General features: G+C 37.5%; 1 protein-coding gene across 1 annotated transcript in view; it reads right to left on the bottom strand.

Moving 5' to 3' along the window:
• GABRB1 (gamma-aminobutyric acid type A receptor subunit beta1) overlaps positions 1-11921 on the bottom strand; it is a 378808-nt gene extending 366887 nt beyond the window's left edge. Inside the window, exons 1-3 of the mRNA XM_060655103.3 lie at positions 11529-11921; positions 11271-11362; positions 10791-10858 (exon numbers count right to left, since the gene is read on the bottom strand). Coding sequence (XP_060511086.1) covers positions 10791-10858; positions 11271-11362; positions 11529-11608 — 240 coding nt within the window. The 5' untranslated portion in view covers positions 11609-11921. The remainder of the gene's footprint in view (positions 1-10790; positions 10859-11270; positions 11363-11528) is intronic.
• Positions 11922-18618: the final 6697 nt, after the last annotated feature.

The following is an 18618-nucleotide window of genomic DNA, read 5'->3' as shown; positions in this document are numbered from 1 at the left end:
ACAATTTCTTAAATATTTCCAGAAACCGTGATAGTCCAGGTGCCGGTATGGAAATGACATTTTGAAGAATGAAAAGCAGTCATTATTTTTTAATGCTGAAGAAAAGTTAGGTGGTTGCATGTGTGTGTGTGTGTGTGTGTGTGTGTACATTGCACTGATATTTGTCATGAAGTAGTTTTGTGTGTGTGAAACTGACTGTGCCATGTGATAAAATTGTTTCTATAGAAACGGCTCCTGATTCATGGTCAACCTAAAAGAAAATTACAGATTCAGGCATAAGGTAGACCTGACAGAGAACCTATTAATTTCTGAATTAATAAATTCAAATGACATTATTACTAACACTTCTTTATGACCAGAAAAATTATGTTATAATCCTAATAAATGTTATTATTAAGTTCCCATAATATGCTAGGAGCTACACAGAGAGCATAAAGAATATAATCCTAAACTTCCTGGAGCTTACATAGTGCAGGCTAAAAAGACAAGGTCAATAAAAACCTTATTGGGACTAAAAGAGGATCGTTATATTATATTGGGTCTTTTGCCTCTTTGGAGTCTTGATTTGTTTATATGCCCTGTATACTCTTTCTCCAGCATAATTCTCTCTGGTGTGGCTACAGAAAAGGCTCCACAGAAGAAAGACGACTTCCTGTGGGCTTTAAAGTAGATCTAGATGGATTTGGGTGGGAGAGGGATTGCAGGTGGTAGGAGGGAGAAATGAAGGCCTCTGACATGAGAAATATTCTAGGTAGGATTTCAACTAAATGTCATTGAAATGTCTCTATGGAAACCACAAAGCTGTTCCTCTTGACTAGAGAATTGTGTATCATTCTCTTGAAAATAATAGATCAGAAGAAAAGAGAGAAAGAAAAAAAATCTCACCATGAGTCACAGAGGGTTAGAGTAGGCAGGGAACCTGAGCTTTCAACAAATCTATTCCCCCGCTTTCAGGAAGGATCCCAAATAACCCTCTCATTCAAGCAGGATTCACTTCTAGCAACTTCCCTGATTAATCCATTCAGCAACAAGAGCGAGGCATCTAGCTTCTAACTTTCCTGTTGTATCTGAAGTGCCTTAACCCATACTCTAGTATGGGTTAGCTGATTGCTAATAGCTACCTAAGGTTCCTTTTCTATTTGGATCTATTTCTCCAGCTACATCTCTGCCTTTTTTCTCTAAACCAAATATTACAATGTATGAATACACCCCTGCTTAAATAGCTATCCCTTTTCCATGAGAACATTTGTGAGGGGCAGAGCTCTGTTGAATTCTCGTTTAAAATCATTCCCATCAGGCCATTCAGATGTTTCAGTTCTTCAGCAAAGCTGGGAATTACTTTTTAATTTCCTGGCAGCTAAGATTCACTTCTCGAGGCATGCTATTGGCCTCACTTGTGTTCTGTTGGTCTCATGTCATCACCAAATACACTTTCTGCAAGAACTCACAGTGCTTGCACATGACTTCACATGGAAACACAGTGTTCCAGAAGGGCTCTGAATCATTTTGGGGACGTGGTAGAGAAGAGAGCAGATGCTGCGTAAGTGAGTTCTCCACACATCTCTTTTCCCCACCTATTTGGTTTTATAAAGGCAACTAAAACAGAGTACAAAGATTACATCCCTGGACGAATTTGCGAAGTATGTTTTACATACTATCAGGGTCTAGGTCCTCACAGAGAAAGACCAATATTGCTAGAGATTAAAGTTGACTACACTCTATTCTGTCTCTGGCCAACACCCTTTCTCCTTATCTCTAATCAGCTCATTTGAGCCACCACATTGATGCACCCCAGGATTTCTCCCTGTAGAGCTTGCCTTATTTGTGAACAGAATTAGAAAACTCATCCAAGAACTAGTCTTCTTCAGGACAGTTTCAGTCTCCAATATTCTACCCCAGTGTCCCCACAAGTAAGCTTATTTTAACATGCTCTGGCAATTTTGTTTTTTAAATTCTGATAACATACCCACTTCAGTGGTGAATAAGATGGTTGGAGCTTCTTTTCCTGTGTTCCATCCTTGGGCAGATCGTACCACATGTGCCGATCATTTGACATGGAACCTCATAGGGCATTCTAGGATCATCTTCTCTCTAATCTCCATTAAATAACCAGTCACATGGGGCGCCTGGGTGGCTCAGTCAGTTAAGTGCCCAACTCAGTGTCCAACTCTTGGTTTCGGCTCAGGTCATGATCTCATGGATTCTCCAGTTTGAGCCAGGTCTGGTTCTGTGCTGGCAGTATGGAGTCTCCCTGGGATTCTCTCACTCCTTCTCTCTCTGTCCCTCCCCCACTTAGGCTGTCTCTCTCAAAATAAATAAATAAACTTAAAAAATTTAAAAAAAATAGCCAGTCATAAAGTCCCTCCAATTTGCCTCTGTTTGATTATCTCTTCTTCTTTTTTACTTCCAATTCCTAAGGTCATTCTTCTTCTACTTTAGGCATTTATCCCCTCTCACCTGGATTTTGAACCACCCTCTTAGCTTCTTAACTAGGAATGCTGCCCCCAATTTTATCCTCCTCTACCTCATCCTCCACATCACTTCCAGAATGATCTCTCTGACATGTAAAACATAGCACCTGTTAAAACCTTTAGCACGTTTTCTGTATTTCAGGATTAGTATTCATTTTCTTAGCATACATATTCCAGCATCATTTCTTTCCATGTGCGTTTGTGTGTGTCTTTTTAGAGTGAAAGCTTAAAACATGTGTAAGATTTTTGTTTAATCAAACAACTCAAGCAGGTATGTAAAATACAATGAGTATCCCTTCAGGCCATACTCCTAGTTCCACTTCCAAGAGGCAACCATTCATTTTTTGTATATTCTTCCAGAAATGGTCAGTGCATATACTGTGTGTGTGTTCTGTAAATATGTATGTGTATATATATATATATATATATATATATATATACATATACACACACACACACACATATATATATATATATGGAGAGAGAGAGAGCGAGAGAGAGAGAGACAGACAGACAGACACAGAGACAGACAGCCTTCTTTTTATACACAGGAGAACATTCAATAACACTGTCCTACACCTTGCTTTTAATATCATCTTATCTCTTGACAATCTTCCCCATGCTCTTTAAGTTCTCACAAGAGTGACTAACCTGTGGTTTCTGGAACACTCAGGCTATTTTCATACACACCTGCCAATGCTTATGCCCTTATTTTTTGCTTGAAAGATTCTTCTTTTCATTTGTAGCCTATACATGGTGCTAACTACTATTCCTCTTTAAGATTCTCCTCAGGGTTAACCCTTTACTACACCTTGGAAACCACTCTTCCATGTTCCCATAGAATCCTGGACATACATGTCTCCATCATAGCACCTAACACATCATTTTAAAATATCTTCAACCAATTTGACAACAAATTTCATATTAAAAAATAATGTTAATAGCTAACACTTATTTAGTGCTTACTATGTGATAGACACAATTTGAAACAATTTACATGCATTTAATGAAGAAATTATATTTGTGGGGTGGCTGGGTGGCTCAGTCAGTTGAGCATCTGACTTCGGCTCAGGTCATGACTTCATGGTTCATGGGTTCAAGCAGCCCCTCCCAAATAAATAAATAAAATAACTTGAGGTATACATTGTCTTGTATACTGTAAAATATTTGAAGGTTTGGAGCATATGTTAGTCATATTTCCATCCCTAGGACCCATTTCAAAACATTTTTTTAAAAAAGAATTGTTCTATAAGTATGTGTTGAACCAAAACACCCCAAGAACAAAATAACTATAAATGTTTCCAAATCTCTCAAAGGGGAAGAATCTTCATTCTGCCAAATAAAGTTTTAAATAATTTTTTTGAGAAGAATGTAAATTCTACGAGGACAGAGACTAGTAGAGTAGTTGAATGAATGCTCTTGGAAAAAAAGCCTTTTAATCTTAAATATGCAATACAATGACAAGTTTTACTGGGCTGAAAGAGGGGGCATACATTAAGTGCTTAACAGAGGGGTAGCAGAAAAAAACTTCTAGTAGAAAAACAATGAGGACTAAAGATTCTAAAACAGGATAACAGGGCTCACAAAAAAGAAAACCCACACATCTTTTACTCTTTGGCCAACCTTTTCTCTAATGTATAACCACTTATAGGGATTAATTGTAAATCCTTTCTTGAACATTTCTGTCAAGGGCTGAGTAATATGTTGTTGTATGTAATATAAGTTGTTATATGTCACAGACTATTAACTTCCTTCCGTAGATAGTCAAAAGATTTCATGAAATGTACAATCTGCTGAAAACAAGTATTCTAAAATACAGAATGGTATTCTGGTATTATAAAAAAAAAATAGGATTTAGTGCTCTGAAAAAGTTCATGAGGAAGCTCTGTACTAACATTTAATCAATTAAAAGCATATATCCATTTATCCTCCTATTATCTTCAAGTGTGGTAATGTCATTTGAGTTATTAAAACTCAAGTCAGTTGGAAACACTTACAACCATTATTTTTCTTTTGAAATTTTTTACCTTCCTTGATAATAGCAAGATTTCATTCCTCTGTGTTTTGAGGGTGCTATTGAGACTTTGGGGGTCTGCCAAGACAAAAAGTATCAAACACTTAGAGAATTGATATCAAGTAATATTCAGCTGAGATGAACACTTTAGCTTTACTGTTGCCACCAGACCACCTGATGGAAAGGTTTTAAGTGGTTTGGGTAAATCTTTGGGATACCCAGATCCTGGAGAGTAATGGTTTCTTACTGTTTCACGTTAAGTGTTGAAAAATTTATTAATTTAGAGTGGAGTGATGTTCCCAGTTTGAACACAGTGGACAGAATTGGATAGAAATATTTCCGTCTAGGTGCTGGCTCCAACATTCGGTACAATGTAAACCAGGAATCAGTCAAGTCTCATTTTGAAGACCATTGATCCACTGTTTCTTATTGCTGTCTTTGGAAATGTGTTTAGGAAAAAAAAAAAAGGACAATAATGCCATGACCAATGAAAATGGTGATTTAAGAGGCCCCAGATGACACACAATCATTGCTGTGCTGTTCCCAGGAGACCACCATAGTTTGTACTCCATAAGAATTCAATAAATATTTGTTGATTGACATATCTAACAAGAGAACTAAATGGAAGAAGATAGACTATAACAGAAGAATAAGATGGAATGGAAGAATCTTATTTTGGGCAGAGTCTAAAATCTTTAAAGGTCTAAGTTTATGTCATAGAGTATTTGAACTGAAAACAGGTTTAGCAATAGTGCCATTTACTCTCATTTTACAGAGGGGAAACCTGAGGCCCAGAGAAGTCAAATGACTCACTCAAGGTTCCAAAGCTACATACTGGGAATATATTTCTGTTTGCGTGGCAGATAGGAGCCAGGCCCTGGAGTCAGGTTGCCTGGTTTCAGACTTGGGCCATGCCATTTACTAGCTCTGTAACATCTGAGCAAACTATTTAATCACTATAGCCTAAGTTTCTCCATCTATAATGCAGGATAATAACCCCATAACCTTAAATCTAGGATTAAATGAGCTAGTGATATAAAGCACCCCATAAACATAACTCATGCACAGGATGTATTCAATAAGTGTTACTATTTATTTTCATCGTATTGCACACTTTAATACCCAGGGCCTTATGATTCCAAGAACATAGGCTTTCAAATGTGAACCCAAACATTCAAAAAATTTGGATAGCCTTGCTTTGATGTGGCTTAGGGTACAAAAAGATCTTTCTGTTATCTCAAAACAGAATGGCAAAGGGACATTTTTCCTCTCTCAGCTTCTTAAGATGGTGTAATATTGTAACCCAGCACCTAAAAGTGAGACCTGGTTGATTACTCATATAAGAGAAAAATGCATTTCTATCTTTATTTAACTGCTGATAGCTGTTCCTACTTTTAAATGATACTGACCTATTTGCTCTATTTGCAAAGTGATTTTGTTATAACCTCAGAGAATTTCCTGACAGCAACAAGGGTATGTTTAGGCTATTTTACAAAGCTATTGCAAGCTCTTTAGTGGCGGGGGGTGGGGAGGGGACAGTTTGCAATGTTCTCTATTCTGACTAAGAAAAGTCACTGGTGTTCTGTAAAGCAGCAGGATAGTATTGTCGGAGTTACTGTGCTTGGAAACACTTTCATAGTCCTCATGTAAGGTTGGCTGACTCATGAGTATTGACACATTTAGGAGAAGTGCTTATTAGTTAAAGTCAAGCCCCATCATCCAGGCTCTTGTCTTTGTCCTATTGCTTAATCATCAATTACTAAACTAATGTTCCCCTTTGAGCACAGCTACCTGGTTATCTAGAAATTAACTTAAAACTCAATTTGGAACCTTGAAATAATAGCATTCCTCAGGAAATTTAAGAGAAAAAAGTGCTCATTTCTCAATAATGCAAGATCTCAGAATAACGCACTACAACCTTGCAGCACAGAGTGCCGTCCACACGCCAGTAAGGGGTGTCACCTAGGAAATGCAGAATGCCGACCCCATCCCACACCTCTGATTCAGAACTTGCATTTTATCATTTTAAGATCTCAGAGCAATTCAGGTATGCAGTATAGATTGAAGAACACTGACTTAAAGAAATGGGCAGGGGGATACTGAAAGTAGTGACTGTTTTGTGTCACCAAGATGATGATAATTGGACATAACTAAAGTATGCACCAGAAACCTCTGCAATCAAATATTAAAATCACAACAGCAACAACAGGGCTATTTAACAACAGTGGATACTTGGTAAATTATATTTGTTTATCTTTTAGGTATTATTTATGTAACTGGCTCATTTGAGGCTTTTGTAAGATTTTTTTTTTTTTTTTTTACTCTTTTCATTGTTATTTCCAATGCCTGTAAGAGCATTCACTATTGCATCCACCCATGCATGAAGGAAGAAAAGAAACCATGAATGCATGGTGCTATCTATTACTAGGAATGGCTACTTGGGTCAGAACTCAATAGATGTAAAGTCTTCTGGGAGTGCCCTCTTGGAACATTGTTCTCTAGGTCAGGGAAAGAGAGTTTTATGCTTGGAACTCCTACCTGATCATCAGAAGCCACCTCCTTAATAAGAAGGAACAACTAGTTATTGGAATCTGAAATGCAAGAATTCAGCTCTTGTTTGCAGGTAGTTAATATCATGCTTCCCCAGTCTTCTGCTCAAAGAGAAGATCTGCTTATTATCATTTGTGTTTCACTGAATTTATATTGAGAGATATTAGTGTTACTTAAAGGCATTTTATGGGGTCTATTGTCTCCTTTTTGCCCCAACTGCCTTCTGTTTATCTTTAGTCTACAGAGAGAGAGAAAGAGACAGAGACAGAGAGAGACAGAGAGAGTAGGTTTATGGCTTGGCAGAAACTAAGGGGAGGTTTGAAGTGTTTAATAAAACAACAAATGGAAATCACAGTAGTTTTTAAAATATAACTGTTCAAAAAATAACAGTGTATAATCACTATCGCATGCATAGTATATCCCATGTTGCCATAAGAAAAATTCTTCCTAATTTAATCAATAATATTAATTCCTGAAAAGTCTTGCTCCTCAGTATAGTTTTCTTTTTTTCTGCATTGGAATTACTCCTCAGAGGAATGCTGCTCAGAATTCACTGCTCAGAGTCAATAATTTTGGATTGTATAGGTTCTTGACCATAAAAGCTAGCTTTTATTTTCTTAATCTGGGAATAGCATTCTATGTCCTGAAGAACATGAATCAGAAAATACTCAATGTTATGTTAGTCTTGAAAACAGATAATGCTATAAACCGACATAAAATTATATTTCACATAGGGTAGCATAAGAAAAGAACAAAACCTAACAAAGCCTCATTTTCCAACCCATTAATGTAATGTACAATTATCATGTCATTTTCCCAGCTATGGAATGGGTGGGTAATAATGCTAATGAATAAAAATATAAAAATGAACAGTGTTTTAGGAATGGACTTTAGTCTGAAGTTTCTTTAGAGCTATTTTTTATTATATTCTTTGTCCATTCTTAATTTTTGTCAATTTTGGTAAAAAAAATTCCTTTTAAATAACCTCAAAAGTTACTGCCTATTAGGGTACTAAAACATGTTTAATATAAAAATCATTGAGCCTTATTTCCCACTGACATTTCAGCCCTACTTATATTATCTAAAATTCAAGGGGCGCCTGGGTGGCGCAGTCGGTTAAGCGTCCGACTTCAGCCAGGTCACGATCTCGCGGTCCTCGAGTTCGAGCCCCGCGTCAGGCTCCGGGCTGATGGCTCGGAGCCTGGAGCCTGTTTCCGATTCTGTGTCTCCCTCTCTCTCTGCCCCTCCCCCGTTCATGCTCTGTCTCTCTCTGTCCCAAAAATAAATAAAAAAACGTTGAAAAAAAAAAAAATTTAAAATTCAAAGCATATTGTAGACAATGCTCTTAACCAGAACTAACTATTGAGGTTGTGGTGATAACCCTTGATCTTGAAAGTCCTCTTTGTTTCAATTTTTCTTGGTGTTTTTTCCAACCTATTTATCTCAATGCTTTGTCATATATTAGAGAAGGTAAAATAGACCTTGGATCTTGTTGGTAGCTCTCATTTAAAAGGAGAAACAAGGAACAGTAAGTAAATCAAGGTTTACTATTTTTCAATGTTTAGTGTTTTCTATTTTCCCCAGTGTTTCTAACACCCCAGTGGAAAGGTAATTGGTATTTTAGTACAATATATTTTTCAAAGGCTTATCTGTTGGGGGAGTATTTTTAAAACCTCAAGTACATATATATACATAGTACAGTAAGTAAGTAGGCTGTATTATTCCATCATTAGGAGCTTTTTCCAGGGGTACTGCAATTAAACTCAATCCTCTTTGTCTGGGCTACTATGAATTCAGTTGAACAACTAGTTACACAGAGCTTTTTTTTGTGGAAATGGTTGTTTTGGTTAATAGCAACTTCCCTATTCAATTCAGTTTCTTTTTGTAGCTCCAAAGTTGTTTGTAAATATAGTCAACAGAATTATACATTTTTAAAAATTCTGTAAAGCATAGTACCCTATACAGAAAACAGACCACCAGCAAAGGCACTGTTTACCTTTTAAGCTGTCTGAATCTTCTCCCATTTTATAAATTATCTATGTTGGTACTTACAAGATGCCAAAATAAATGACTTGGAAAGGAAAATGTTATCATCATTTATCTACAAGATATAGACTACTTTGTAATTCATTATCTAATTTATCCAGTTGCAATGGCATAGATTAGGTATGATTTGTGTATGTGCACGTTACTACGTTCTCCAGTGTTTGTAAATAGTGTGTTTTGGGTTGCTTTGTGGTACTGAGATGTATACGAACAGAATATGATTAATAAGCCAGTCTGTTAAAAAACCTTCCTTGAGTCAGGAAATATTCACCATGCATTCATTTTTAAAAATTGTTTTTCTTTTTCCAATACAACCACCAGAGACACCTTATTTTAAATAAGCTATTTAAAGCAGGAGAAGTTACAACTATAAAATACAGAAATTTAATAGACTTCTTCTAATCCTTTTCAATAGATTATAAACACATTTATTTTTCCTCGACACAAGCTAAAAAAAGAAAGAATTCTTAAATCTTAGCATGTTAAGATAACACGGCACACTCGTAATGAAATGACAATTCAATAGCCTTTACAGCTATAGAGTGACAAAATCCCAGAGGGTTTTAGTCTTTAAATTATTCAGGCTGTCTAAAATTTCTGCTGCCACAATATTTTTTCGCAAATGAAATAAAAATGGCATTTTGCTCACGTAGATCTAGCTATTCCCTGGATGGTTGGTTCTAGAAAAGCAACAGGCTTTTTTTCCCCCTACCTTACGAGAAGCAACAGTTAGAAACTCTAACAACTAGAAAACTGCTACCCCGCAGTGGTTGGAAACAGCCAATAGAGAAGATGACAGCTATGATTTCAGTCTACTGTGCAACAGCTTCAGAAAGGGAGAAGAAGATGTGGAAATAAAAGAATGCTAACCTTTTGAAAGGAGGGCGCTATGTTACTACCGCCCTCTTCCCCCCCCCCCCCCCCCGCAATTTCCACGGTCCCTTTAATCATCAGGCTTTTCCGGCCTGCTTAAGTTTCTAGGATAAAGCAAAGCAGTAACTCGACCCATTCGGTTTCCACTTAAATTTGCGAGATGCTGGAAGACAAATTCATCAACCCTCACAAGGGAACAATACAAGCCTCCCCAGAAACTGTCTTGAGCACTTTCCCACTAACAAGCATGGACTGTTGTCTCAGCCTGTTGCTCCTGCCACAAGGTGCCAGAGCCTGGAACGAGGGAGGGGACAATCTGAAACCCTGAAGGAGTGCTTGGGCGTTCGGTGGCGGGACCTGGGCGGGCTGGGGGGCTTGGGCCACCGCTCCCGGAGCGGAGGCGGCGGCGAACCGCGGTCCGGGGACCCTGCTGCAGGCCGCCGGGCCGCCGGCAGGTGGTGCCCTCCTCATCGGAACACCAAAGGAAACCCTGCTAAAGTAACGCTCAGACTCCGCCCCACCCGATCCTCCAGCACCACAGTCACCCGTCCTTCCCCAAATAGTGCCGAGCACGTTTCCTCCGGAACACTGCAGTAGCTTGTGTGTGTGTGTGTGTGTGTGTGTGTGTGTGTGTGTGTGTGTGTTGGAAATACAAACCAGGGGCAACGGGGAGTGGGGAGTGGGGAGTGGGGAGTGTGTGCCAGTGTGGGGAGCGCGCGGAGTGGGACTCCCGGGGCCGGGGCGAGGTGACCGCCAATGAAACGCAGAGGGCGCGGGGACCGGTCCATTTCACATCTGCGTAAGCCCGGCCGCGGGCGCGTCGGGAGGCCACTCACCATGTTCACTTCGGAGACCATGTCTATGCTGGCGACATCGATCCGCATCCCTACGTCCACAGGGGGCCCTGCGGGGAGGTGGGACACATTATGGACACATTCTCAGAGTGGCGACAGGATGGGGAGAGGCGGGGGGCTTCCCTGTGCCTTCTACGTCTGAATGGGCTTCCTCCATCCCCCACTCCCCCTTGCAGGGGACAGCCTGGGAAAACAGGTGTGGGCACACGCGTGATGCAGTGACTATGCAGAGGGTGTGTCGGGCCGGGGAAGGTCGGCTCTGCCTGGGGCTTCATCCACCTGAGACTGAGGATCCGGGGTGTGTGTGTGTGTGTGTGTGTGTGTGTGTGTGTGTCCAGGGCGTTGGGCGTAGCGCACACTTGCGGAAATGACATGCTTTTTTTTTTTTTTTTTTGACATTTATCTTTGACAGGAAAGGAGAACTAGATATGGGTTACAGGTTGAAAAAAGATGAAGCATTACCTCCAAAGTCCGGCCGCAAGCGAATGTCATATCCTTTGAGCAATCTGTCCACTGTCTCTTTCACGTATGACATGTTGCTGGGCTCATTGGCGCTGAAGGGAAGAAGTAGGGACCGTATTCAGAATGAACACAAACTGCGAGCAGACATAAATATAGACAAGCACACCTACCCCCAAATAACAAGCTACATGATCCAGCAAGCATGTAAAAAAGAAAAACACCAAGGAAAAAAAGAGACGTTCAAGATCAGCAGCTCACCTGTGTGCACAACAGACCATGGCAATCATCACAGGGAAAGAGAGAAGCCCCAAACTCTCTCGATTTTGTACTGTCCACATTACTAACTCTGATTAAAGAATTGTCTTTTCTGCGAAGATTCAAGGAATGCAACTTAGTCGGCGGCAGGGCAGTAATTCCCGAATGGACCTGCGCATGCGCAGAGGGTGCTCACTACCAAAAGACACCTTGTGCCTTGCAAACAATATTCCTAGTGGAACAGGCAACAGATTTCAATCCCTTTAAAGTTCCTGTTTGTGGTGCTGCACGTCCTCTGGGTAGTCGGAGATATCCTGCTCTTTCCTTGCTCGGGATCCTGTAGGCATTTGCATACTGAGATTTCTTCGTGCTTTGGAGGTTGCTATGTGCATTTCCTTTCTGTCCTCAACCTGATTTTTTTTCTTTTTTTCTTTTTTTCTTTTTTTTTTTTACTCAACTCCCAGGGATCTGGCTACTGGCTTCCTTCATTGGCAGCCACGGTGGTCCTAGAACTGAGAGTCTGGAGGCGGGAGGTTTTCTGGTCTCCAGTGTGTGCCTCTGTTCGTGTGATAGGGGGATGAGGGGGTCGGGGCGGGGAGGGGGTTGATGAGTGGAGAAGAAGAAGGGAAGGGGCAGAGGGAACTCAGAACGTATTTGAGGACTCCAACCAAGAACCAGGTCCCCTTGGGAGGCGTCTTAGGACATCTGCCTGAGTGTAGTCCTTCTCTATGGGAGGGGGAGGAGAAGAGGCGGGCCAACTTTTTCACTCGCTCTCCCACTTTTCTTCCCTCCCCCTCTCGTGTCTCTCCAGGCACGGGATTTAAGGGAAACAAGCGATGAGGCAGCATCTCTGGGCAGGCAACCCTTTTTCTGGTGCCATCTGCCGCAAGTCCCACTTTTTTTGTAAGGTTCTGGTAAGGAAAACCTCTTTCTTAAAATTGCCGGCATGTTAAGTCGCATTAGTAGCCCAGAACAGAACTGTGAAACACCCGGAGGGTCTAATCTCTGTTCGAAAATAGATTGGGGTTCTGAAGGAGCAAGAGTTGTTTGAATTATATTAAATTCAGTCAATGCAATTCAGTAAATGCCATTGAGCACATGTTATGCGGGAGGCCCTGGGCTAGGAGTTCGTTCGTTTGTTTAATGGTATATATTAAATCTTTACTATGTTTTAGGCATTCTGGAACTTAGAATAGACTTAAAGAGGGTTCCCCACCTAAAGAAGTTCACAGGCTCTCTGTCAGGACGACGGACACAAATAGAAACAAATTCAGTATATCTCTAGGTAGTTTACAAAGTGACGCGGGGCTTGTAAGTAAGACCAGAGAGAGGTAGATATTGGTGTCCAGAGAAGGAGAAAGCTTTTTGTCAGAGCAGAAAGGGAAGGGTATTCCAGAAGGTGAAAACAGCCAACTCTTGTTCTGCCAAATCTTGGAGACTTAAAAGGCTATTGTCTGCTGGGAGAGCTGAACCCAGAAATAATTGGTTAGAATATAAAAGGAGAGGGGTAGGGATGGTGGTGAAGAGGGTGCAAAGGGAAGCTGAAGCCAGACTGTACCGGAAGTTACATCCTGTACTTTGCCAATTTAGGCCTCTAGAAATCACTGAAAGATTTAAGTAGGGATGGTCAGGGTCAGATGTCGGTTTCAGGCAGAATGTTTTGGTAGAATAATCGTGATGAGAATAATTAGAATTTATCGCTTGATGACTATTTGCTGGTTATTGTGCACATTACGTAGGTAATCATATTTGAGCCTTCATAACAATTCAAATATGATAGATATTAATATTATTCTCATTTTATAGATGATACTGAGAATGAATCAGAGTGATGTAACTAGTTCAATATCAAACAGCTTATAAATGGTCGAATCAGCATTTCAACCCAGAATCCACAGACCTGACTACTCTATGCCATGAAGTATTGACCCCAAGAGGAGGAACCAGAGACACGGAAAACAAGGAGAAGGGAGAAGGGTTATTACAATGCCCCAGGCAAAAGGAACTAAAGTCAGATAGTGTTTAGCATGGAGAAGAGGTGACCCGCTAGTGCAAATTTTCAGAAGTGTAATGGAGACATCAGATAGCTGGAAAGGTCAGCCCATGGAGACATGTGGACAGTAACTAAAGAATTGTACAAACATGTACACATGTGTACATCTTGACATTCTTCATATATTAACTTCATTTTCTCATTTGAGCCTCATAACATCCTTAAACACTGAGGCCATTTCTTCCGGGGACAATGATACCTAACTCCTAATCAGGTTTCTTAATTTTCTGAGAAGTATGTCAAGGCTACCTCTTTTTAATTCATATGTATCTGCTTCTAATGAGCAAAAGAAAAGAGTTATTTGTGCTTCCGGTCCTTGCTGAAGCATAGAACCTCTCATGTGGCAGAACTCTGCAAAAGCTGCATTGTAGAAAATGAAATTTGTGGAGGTTTATTTCATTCATTTGTCCATCCATTTATTTCTCCAAATATTCATTGACCACTTACTAAGTGTCAGACTTACTGCTCAAACCGGGTGATACAACAGTAAAAAAAAAAAAAAATAAATAGCAAACAGGGTCCCTTTCCACATGAAATTTGTCAATTTACCCATATTTTGGAGGTTTCAGATTTTAGCCTTGCTAACAGAATTCAATTCATAAAAGAAGTATTTAGTTAAGTGTTCTTAAGTTTTGCCAGTTAATATAGCTTTTATTGAGATACATGTTTTCCATTTGCGCATAAACCCCCAAAATTCCTTTTTGAATAACAGCCAGGATTGTATTTACCAGCGTCTGTAAAAGAGCCAAGATTTTATCCTGGAATTGAGGAGGATTATGGGGTCATTTCATATAATTGAATCCTAATGTTTAGTTTACCTTAATTTGGGTCAGTTTCAATGAATATGGCTTTTAAATTATGTCTCCATTTATATGGAAGGACACTACAAAAAGTCATTAGATACTTATAATAGCATCTAATATTGGGGTGCTATTGGGTCAGTTTCAATGAATATGGCTTTTAAATTATGTCTCCATTTATATGGAAGGACACTACAAAAAGTCATTAGATACTTATAATAGCATCTAATATTGGGGTGCTATTGGGTCAGTTTCAATGAATATGGCTTTTAAATTATGTCTCCATTTATATGGAAGGACACTACAAAAAGTCATTAGATACTTATAATAGCATCTAATATTGGAGTGCTATTGGGGATGGAACCCACTGCATCACTCAGTATCTTATGTATGAGGAGTTGTGGAAGAAAATTTTTACCAGACCCTACTTTGTGAAAAGCAATAGGAATCCTAAAATTCATTAATTTCCTTATTTGCTTCGGTCACTGGGAATCTCTGAGTTATAAGTACAGTTCAGCTTTCGTCATTATGTAAGGTCTTAATGACCTGCATTTTGTTATGTTACATTTCTCCCTGATGCCTTCCAATCCTAAATTAATTTTTCTGTGTCACATTTTCCTAATTTAAAAACAGATATGCTTCACTGATTATATATAGTGTGTAAACTGTCTTGAATAAATTTTGGAACTAATGGGAATAAATTCAAAATAATAAAAAAGAATAATAATTGAAACATGCTAAAAATCATCAGACCCAGACCCACTGTAGGATTTTTTTTTTTTTTTATGGCTTCAAATGTCGACAGTTACTTCCTCTGTGAAGTTGCTTATTTCTTTTCTAAACTAATCCTCTTAATTAGGACCTTCCCCCTTCAAGATTCAACTCAATTTCCATTTTTGTTTTTTAATTAAAGCTGTCCCTGAAAGCCATTGGCCATCTCCACTCTTATTATCTTCTACTGATAGACTCCTAGGGGGATCCTAAAAATTATCAACCACGCAGCAAATTTAACTGTGAACTTGTGAACGGATTAATATGACTCTTTACCAAAAAAGAAAAATTTCCTATAAGTAAATAAGAGAGAAAGAAAAAAAGACAAAGAACCACTGTAAATGAGGAACTGCAAATTAAAACAATGCACACCATTTCAACCTTATTACGTATGCAAAATGTAAGAATGCCAAATATTGGTTAGAAACTTTGATATACTTTCAGTAGGCATACAAATTGATCTGAGCACTTTGTAAAGCAATTTAGGCACAGCTGGTAAAGTTGAAGATGCACACGTCCTTTGGCACGGAATTTCCACCGCTAGGAATATGCCCTTGAGATACACTCATGTGGTCTAAGAATGCCCATTGCAATGTAGCTTTTAATGGTGCAAAATTGACAACAGCCTAAATGTTTTATCTATTGGGAATAAATAAATATTGACATAGTTACACAATGGAATCCAACAATAAAATATACAAATATCACATGCTTTACATAGATAGATCACAATATAAAATATTAAGTACAAACAATCCAAACAAAGAGGTTGGTGCAGAATGACTATGATAGCATTAAGTAAAGTTAAAAACATTTAAGTGCAAAAGCCAAAACATATATTATTATATATAGAGAGAGATAGGTTTTAGATGGATATGTATCTATTGTAAAAATAAACAGACAGGAAAGATACTAGATTTTAGGATATAAGACAGGCTTCAACTGAATCTATAATACTTTATCCAAGAAAAAAACCCTCAAGCAAATTAATTAAAACATGATATGTGGATGTTCATTATTCTAATCTTTATTTCCAGGTATTTGAAATATTTTATAAAAATCGATTAAAACTCGTAAGTGACAAATTGGGAAGATATATTTGAAACATATTTTTTAAATGTTGATACATATCAATAAGAGAAAAAAATAAACCTAATATATAAGTAGGAAAATGATTAGAACAAGCATTTCACCAAAGAAAGTGACCAATAGATATATTACAAATTTTCAACCTCAGCAGCAATACAATGAATAGAATTTTTTAAAAATATGAAGTACCATTTTTATTTATTAGTTTTCTATTTTAAAAAGGTTTATAACATCAAATATCATGAGGGCTGCAAAGAAATATAATTTTATACACTTTTGGGGTAGTATAAATTACCACAATCTATTAAGGACAATTTGTAATACTAATAGCCATACAATGCTACTTTGTGAATCTATTTGTAGACTTCCATTCCTTTTAGTTGATCAGGTTTTCTGATTTAAACTATATTCTATATATATAAATATAATGACAATTTGATAGACATATGCATTGTGGTATGCCTACCACAACCTAGTTGATTAACACATCCACTATCTCACATAGTTACCAATTTTTGTATGTGATGAAAACTCTTAAGATCTACTTGCAGCAACTTTTGAGTATACAATACATGATTAAATATAATCACCGTGCTGTACATTAGATCCCCAGAACTAATTCATCTTATAACTGCTCAAAGAGTACAAACTTTCACTTATTGTATGATATGTTTGTATCAAACCACTGTTAGGAAGATTTGAATTTTGGTAAGATAGCCACACTATCACTACTTTAAAAAATATTTATATGTCCTTTGTTATGCTTTCATCTTTTTCTTTTTTTAGTAGATTAAGTTCTGCATTAATTTATTAAAATTATAAATTTTGTATAACTTTGATATTACATTAAGTCTACTAATTAATTTAAATACTATTTTTATCTGTCTTAATGGAAATAGCCTTACTTTATTTTTTGCATATGAATTTATTCTCTAAGGGCTTATTATTTTCAGGCTATATTAATATTCAGGTAGTTAACAAATTTTTAGCTGCTAATATAAAAAAATGCCTTTTTTTACTTTGTATTTTTCGGTTCTTCCTATTCAAATTTTATAATGTGGACTTTTGAAGATAAAAATTATGTCATGTAATAGAGCCAAGTATATTTTTACCTCCTTTTACTCTTATTTTTTCATCTTAATGCTATAGCAATTTTATAATTATCTTTAATAAATAAATTCATGTTTTATTCTTTCCCTATATTTATTTTTGTTTTGAATTTCTTTTGAAATTACTATTTATAGTATTTCTACTCTTTCCAGTGTTTGGAGTGATTATAAGAATATTCTTTTCTTGTTTTAAGGAGAAGTCTACCCAAATAAATATATGATTTCATGTTTTTTGTTTCATTTTTAAGTTTTTATTTAAATTCCAGCTAGTTGACATACAGTGTAATATTAGTTTCAGATATACAATTTAGTGATTCAACACTTACATGCAACACTGTATTTTCTATCTTATTAATAAAGACATTCCAAGTTGTTAAATATATTAAAAATACTAATTTATGTTAGTAAGAATAGTTAACACTTTTATAGGCTTATTATTTACCAATACAATTTTAAACACTTGATATATTTAGTGCTTATAATACCTTATTAGGTGGTCATACTATGTTTTACAGATAAAGTAATTGGGACACAGAAAGTTCATTAATTTATCCAAGGTTATCCGATTAAATGATAGAGACAGAATTTAAATTCAGGCAGTCTAATGGGAGTCTATACTTTTTACCCATACACTACTAAATATGAAAAAATGTTGCCACCATAAAACACTCCTTTAACCTTTATTGAGTTAATTATATGATTTTTGCAAATTCTCCTGTGTAATTACAAGCATTTAGAGTTTACCCTATGCTATGAGTGACTTACATTTTTAGAACAAGCCAAAATTCGAGATTTTTTTCCGGAAACACAACAGACCTATGTTCCCCAAGTGGAACCTGTAAAGGGTCACTCTGAAAACTGGAAGTACACATAGTGTCTTGACCTTCAGCTGACCTTCATTTGACCAGTGGGATGCTGTGGGTATGCGTTCAAAGAGAATGACTATTAAGGTTGTTACCAGTGAGCTACTGATTGAAACTGTCTTTTAGAAGTGTTGCCATTTGTACTTCTGTTAATGTGCAGATATTTTCCTGTTATTTTCTTAGTAGAAACTGCTTATACTTTTCATTTCACTTGTTTCATAGACTAAATTTTTGGTACCTGAGATTATCTAAGTAACAAAAGTATTACAACTAGCCAGGTGATTAGCCAGGTGAACACTTTTCTGTCTAAACCTATGGCCCTAGGGCTTATTCATTTATTTACTCAAAAATATTTTTAGAGCTATGCAACAATAAAAGATAAAAACTATCAGGGTAAACACTTCCAAA

The sequence above is a fragment of the Panthera onca genome, chromosome B1 (genome assembly GCF_046562875.1).
Source record: "Panthera onca isolate mPanOnc1 chromosome B1, mPanOnc1 haplotype 2, whole genome shotgun sequence".
Classification (NCBI taxonomy): domain Eukaryota; kingdom Metazoa; phylum Chordata; class Mammalia; order Carnivora; family Felidae; genus Panthera; species Panthera onca.
The sequence above is the reverse complement of the archived record's forward strand: the minus strand, read 5'-3'. Positions and strand labels throughout refer to the sequence as shown.